The sequence below is a fragment of the Elephas maximus genome, chromosome 7 (genome assembly GCF_024166365.1).
Source record: "Elephas maximus indicus isolate mEleMax1 chromosome 7, mEleMax1 primary haplotype, whole genome shotgun sequence".
NCBI classification, from domain to species: Eukaryota; Metazoa; Chordata; class Mammalia; order Proboscidea; family Elephantidae; genus Elephas; species Elephas maximus.
Window position 1 is genome coordinate 107,370,810 of NC_064825.1, and position 6,585 is coordinate 107,377,394.

The window sequence follows — 6,585 nt, forward strand, 5'->3', positions numbered from 1 at the left end:
GGTTGGTGGATAATCATACAATACTGGGAATCATGGACTGGTCAAGTTGACACGCATTTTTGGGGGACATAATTCAATCCATAACAGGCAGTTTCTCCCTGGAGTGATAGTAAAAGAAGAAGAAAAAAAAAAGCTATCAAGTGAATTCCGATCCTGGTGACCCTATAGGACAGAGTAGAACTGCCCCTAGAGTTTCCAAGGAGCAGCTGGTGGATTTGAACTGTCAACCTTACGTTAGCAGCTGAGTTCTTAACCACTATACCACCTGGGTTCCGGAGTGATTGTTGTTACTTGTAGTTACGTGCTCTCGAGTCCATTATGATTTAGCTACCCCATGCACAACAGAATGAAACACTGCCTGGTCCCAAGCCATCCTCACAATTGTTATGCTTGAAGCCATTGTTGCAGCCACTGTGTCAATTCATCTCATTGAGGGTCTTCCTCTTTTCCCTGATCCTCTACTTTACCAAGCATGATGTCCTTCTCCAGGGACTAATTCTTCCTGATAACAAGTCCAAAGTATGTGAGATGAAGTCTGACAATACTGACTTCTAAGGATCATTCTGGCTGTACTTCTTCCAGGACAGATTTGTTTCTTTCTTTTGGCAGTCCATGGTATATTCAAGGAAACCTGGTGGTGTAGTGGTTAGCTATGGCTTCTAACCAAAAGGTTGGCAGTTTGAATCCACCAGATACACCTTGGAAACTCTATGGGGCAGTTCTACTCTGCCCTATAGGGTCGCTATGAGTCAGAATCCACTCGACGGCAAAGGGTTTGGTTTTTTTGATTTGGTATATTCAATGTTCTTCTCCAACAGCACAATTCAAAGGTCTCAATTCTCCTTTGGTTTTCTTTGTTCATCATCCAGCTTTCACATGCATATGAGGCGACTGAAAACACCCTGGCTTGTGTCAGGTGGACCTTAGTCGTCAAGGTATCATCTTTGCTTTTCAACACTTTAAAGAGGTCTTTTGCAGCCTACTTGTCCAATGCAATGCATTTTTTGATTTCTTGACATCAGGTTGTTTGGGTGTTGATTTTGGATCCAAGTAAAATGACATCCTTGACAACCTCAATCTTTTCTCTGTCACACAATGATATGAAGGTGATATGATTTTAGATGACTAGATTATATGATCTAGTCACTCAATTATAACATGGTTCAGAATAGTTGGATTGTTGGGGCATAGAGACAGAGAGAATAAGAAGGAGATAAAGAAGGAGGAGGAAAGAAGAGAGAGAAAGAAGCAGGAAGGTGAGGAGTTTTGGGAGGAGGAGAGAAGAGATAGTAAAGAAAGGAAAGGAAAGAAAAGTGAGAAGAAAGGAGGGACTGGGAAAGGGAAGGAAAGGGAAAAGAGGGAAGGAAAGAAAGAAGAGAAAACAGTAAAGAAAAGAGGATGCGAAGAGTGTGGAGGTGAAGGTAGAGTAGGGGAGGGGAGGAGAAGAGGAGAGGAAAATTGAGAGGAAGGGTGGAATGTGAACAAATAAGGGCCAGATTATCAAAGTCCTTTTTAAAGGGGGTGACTTAAAAAAAAATAAATAAAAATTGACAATGAGAAATTTTAAACAGTAGAGTGGAAGGGCTATTTTTGAAGTGTTATTATATCATTCAGGCTAAGGTGAGGAGTGACAGGCAGCAGCATCACAGGTGTGGAAACCCCCCCCCACACAGGAGCATGCACATAATCCTAGTTAAATGCAGGAGTTTACTGAGTGTACTTAAGGGCTCTTCCTCTTTAATAAGAAAACAAATAGGTTTAATTCTCGTGTCCTCAGAACATCATAGACGGGACCTTAAAAGTATTCTTGTTTAAGGCTGAGAATGAACTCTTCGATTTTCCTTGTATTTTTGCACAATTTATTTTCTTGGTTTTTTTTTTTTTTTTTTTTTTTTTCTTATCCCAGCAAAAGCACCCTCCAATCTGAGACAAAAGCATGACCAACCACACAACCGTGACTGAATTTGTTCTCCTGGGATTCAGGGATCATCCGGAGCTGCAGTGCTTTCTTTTTGTGCTGTTCCTACTTACCTATATGACCTCTGTGATTGAAAATCTCGGCATGATCCTGTTAATCAAAACTGACTCCCATTTCCACACTCCCATGTACTTCTTTCTCAGTAACTTGTCCCTTGTTGATTTGTGCTACTCTTCTGTCATTGCCCCCAATATGCTGGTGAACTTCTGGGTGAAGAACCCAGTCATTTCATTTAATGGATGTGCCACCCAATTCTTCTTTTTTGGTTCCTTTGCTGGCATTGAGGGCTTCCTGTTGTCTGTGATGGCCTATGACCGTTATGTGGCCATCTGCAAGCCTCTCCTCTACACAGTCACCATGTCCCCCCATCTCAGCATCCTCTTGGTGTTATTTACATATCTTGCAGGCTTTATAAATGCTGCCATTCACACTGGCTTCACCTTCCAGCTATCTTTCTGTTGCGCAAATGTCATCAACCACTTTTTCTGTGACACACCACCGCTCCTTAAACTCTCTTGTTCTGACACACACATCAATGAGGTTGTCATTTTTGCTTTTGCCAGTTTTAATGAACTGAGCTGCCTCCTGACTATTCTCATTTCTTATCTTTACATCCTGGCGGCCATCTTGAGGATCCGGTCTGCTGAGGGAAGGTGCAAAGCCTTCTCCACCTGTGCTTCCCATTTGATGGCAGTCACCATCTTCTTTGGGACAATCCTCTTCATGTATCTGCACCCCAGTCCCAGCTACTCAATGGACCAAGACAAAGTAGTATCTGTGTTTTATACGCTTATCATCCCTGTGTTAAATCCTCTCATCTATAGTCTGAGAAACAAAGAGGTCAAATCTTCCCTAGGGAAAATTTTTAAAACAAATTATTTTTACTCATGTTGTTAGAATCATAAAAGGGTGGGATTTGAGGACTACAATGGAAACTAACTCTAACTGAACTCAGCTTCATTCACCCTGGCTCCTACCTTTATCCTGTCATAAGCTTTCTTCTGATAACAGAGTTGGACTAAATGTCCCAGATATGTTAGGGAATATGGTCACTCTGTATAAATACCACTCATTCCGCAGAACCTAAACTCCAGAAAATAACCAAATATCACATTTTAATACCGTGTTCATAGGTGTAAATCCCAGTATAGAAACAGATGGGGGAGAGAGAGAGAGTGAGTGGCCAGGGGACTGATTCCAATCTTCTTCCCTGTCTAATGGCATCTTTATCAGGTGGTGGTGGACCTGTCAGAGGAGAGGTGATTAGGACCAAGCTGAGTCAGAATATCCCAATGGACTCTGACAGGGTTTTGAGGCTGCCTTTTTCCCTAGTGAATCAGAGGCAAATTTTAGAAGTAAGTCTTGATAGGGGTTCTGTCTTAATGTCGTTAGGATGCCTTAAAAAAAAAAAAAAAAAAGATACTTTTTGTGCCATGGAAAAAAACAATTTTGAGGTCTGGACTAATATTAAAATTTTAACAAAACTTAAGTGGACATCTTCCTAAATCATTGAAATTTTGTGACAAATTTATGAGAATCCTGTCCCACATAAAACAAGTTTTCAGATAGATCAAACATTTTAAGGAAGGTTGGAAAGACCTCCAGAATGAGCCAAGAGAGGGAAGATTGCTCAGAAGGTTATGGCAACTGTTTTGTTTGGGAGGGTTTCAAAGGGATAATCTTGATAGATATTCTCAAAGGACACAAAATGATCACAGGGGCTTATTATGAAGAAGTTTTAAGAAAACAGAAAACTGCATTAGTGACAAAAAGGCCAGAAAACCTGTGCCAAGGATTTTTTTTTCCATCACGACAATGTACCCACTTATTCTTAGAGGGTAGCGTTCTTTGAGAATTTCACTGGGAAAACTTACCCCATTTGCCCCATAGCCCTGACCTTGGCCCTTCAGATTTCTTTTTGTTTCCAAAACTTAAGAACATTTAAAAGGAATACAATTTGAGTCCCTTGAGGATTCAGAAGAGTACTGGGATGAGGGGCATTGTTGCTGATTGTAGAATCCTCTTGGCTGAAAGCAGAGAATACCAGAAAGATGTTTACCTCTGTTTTATTGACTATACAAAGAGACTCAACTGTGTGGATCGTAACAAATTATGGATAACATTGTGAAAAATGGGAGTTTCAGAACTCTTAATTGTGTTCATGAGGAACCTACACATAGACTAAGAGGTAATTGTTGGAACAGAGCAAGGTGATATGCACAGTTTAAAATCATGAAAGGTGTGCATCAAGGTCGTATCCTTTCACCATATTATTCAATCTGTATGCTGAACAAATAATCTGATAATCTGGACTATATGCAGAAAAATTTGACATCAGGATTGGAAGGAACACTCATTAACAACTTGAGGTATGTGGATGACACAACCTTGCTTGCTGAAAGTGAAAAGGACTTGAAGCACTTATTGATGAAGTTCAAAGACTACAGCCTCGAGTATGGATTACACCTCCACATTAATGAAACAAAAATCATCACAAATGGACCAATAAGCAACATCATGAAAAATGGAGAAAAGTTTGAAGTTGTCTAGGATTTCATTTTACTTGGACCCATAATCAACACCCATGGAATCAACAGTCAAGAAAACCAAATGATGCGTTGCATTTGGCAAATCTGCTGCAAAAGACCTCTACAATACGTTAAAAAGTGAAGATGTCACCTTGAGAACCAAGGTGTGTCTGACTCAAGCCATGGTATTTTCAATCACCCTACAGGCATGCAAAACCTGGAAAATAAAAAAGGAAGACTGAAAAATAACTAATGCTTTTGAATTATGATGTTGGTGAAGCATGTTGAGAATACCACAGACTTCCAGAGGAGCAAACAAATCTGTCTCGCAAGAAGGACAATCCTCCTTAGAGCCGAGGATAGCGAGACTTCATCTCACATACTTTGATCATGTCATCAGGAGGGAACAGTCCATGGAGAAGGATATAATGCTTGGTAGAGGGTCAATGAAAGAGATAAAGGCCCTCAAAGAGATGGATTGACAAAGTGGCTGCAATGATGGGATCAAGTATAGCAATGATTGCGAGGATGGAGCAGGACCAGGAACTTTTTTTTCTCTTTGTACATGTACTCATAGTGATGAGTGTGAATCCACTGGAAGACACCTAACAACAACAGCTCAACAGTTCATCTACTGTAAATACTTTTGTCTTAAATTTCAAGTAGTATAATATCAATACCTACCTTATAAGACATTTCCCTGTGATCAGAAATAGAACACAGTATGTTTTCATTTTCATTAGAAGACCCTGAATATGAGAGGAGATTATAAGGGAATCTAAGTTGATTAGGCTACAAAACTTCATTAGCTCCAATCATGGCAGTTGCGGTGTTTTTACCCAATTAATCCATGCCTTCTAAATTTGTTTGCCAGCTGTGCCCTCCCACAGGAGTTATTTTCATAAGTGCTGCTATGTCATTTTTTTCACATATTGCTGTGAAAAAATTAGCATAGCTAGATTATGAAAGCACCTCATGGAGGGGTGAGATCTGGCTTGCAAACAAACATAGAAGGCAGGAGTAATTTGGGTAAACATATGGTAACTTTGATTTACTGCTTTTCCTTGTTAAACTATGAAATGAAAGGAACAGGGCTTATCACTGAAGTAGCTGAAAATCACAGCAGTATACTATTTAATTTCTCCATTGTATATTTCTAAAAACAGGCAATTCCAATATATGATTCTATAAATGTGTACATATTTTAAATGCAATATATTGCCCACCGTCAATGCAATAATAAAGGAAATAAAGCACATAGATGTAAACATTCAAAATCTTTGAATAATGATATAAATCCTAGACTTTAGTGGGAATGGATCGAGAGCTTGTGGGTTTTGAAGCTTAGAAAAATTATAAATCTTGACTTAAAAAAGGAAAAGAAATAAAACTACAAGTGTAAATTGAGCCATAAATGGGAATTGTTAGCCATAAATATTCATATCTAAAAAAAGGTATTAGTAATGTCCAGGCACTTCCAAAAATATGGGGTGTTAAGAATGTTCTTGGAAGCCACTTCAACACCAGGACAAATAGCATTATTCAATTATACATGCCATTGATTTTAACCAGTCAAATGTCACCATTACATATCAAATAAATTCTTATCATTTCAATTTCCTCTTAGTCAGAATCCAAAAATGCCTGCAAACACTCTGATGCAGCCTGACAGTAAGTGAGGTTCAACAGAGCTGAAGACAGGGTGGAAAAAGACGGAATGGCCTTAACTGATCTTGGTTAAAATATATTAATTTCCCAATGCTACAGAGATGTATCAGTATGTGACTGTATTATTAAAAGCTGACTCAAAGCCTTTGAAGAGGCCGGTGCAAATGAGAAACCCAAAAACATATCTTCACTAGCTTCATATTTTCTCTGCCTATTTCTTTAAAGCCACTAATTTCCCCAAGATTTCTCAAACAAAATTGGAAATGTACTAAAGAAAACTGTGAAGACATTGGGAAGATAAAATAAAGTCTATTGAATAGAGTAGAACTACCCCAGGGGATTTCCAAGGACTGACTGGTGGATTTGAACTGCCGACCTTTTTGTTAGCAGCTGAGTTCTTAACCACAACGC

At 39.2% G+C, this 6,585-nt stretch overlaps 1 protein-coding gene across 1 annotated transcript; it reads left to right on the plus strand.

Moving 5' to 3' along the window:
- Positions 1-1,936: 1,936 nt before the first annotated feature.
- On the plus strand, positions 1,937-2,875 carry LOC126080249 (olfactory receptor 1020-like). Its single transcript, XM_049891511.1, has one exon. It carries the CDS (start codon positions 1,937-1,939, stop codon positions 2,873-2,875), a length of 939 nt encoding a protein of 312 aa, XP_049747468.1.
- The last annotated feature ends 3,710 nt before the right edge of the window (positions 2,876-6,585 follow it).

Excerpts from the sequence above, each read along its gene's own strand:
- LOC126080249 (XM_049891511.1), top strand. The coding sequence starts at position 1,937 with ATGACCAACCACACAACCGTGACTGAATTTGTTCTCCTGGGATTCAGG.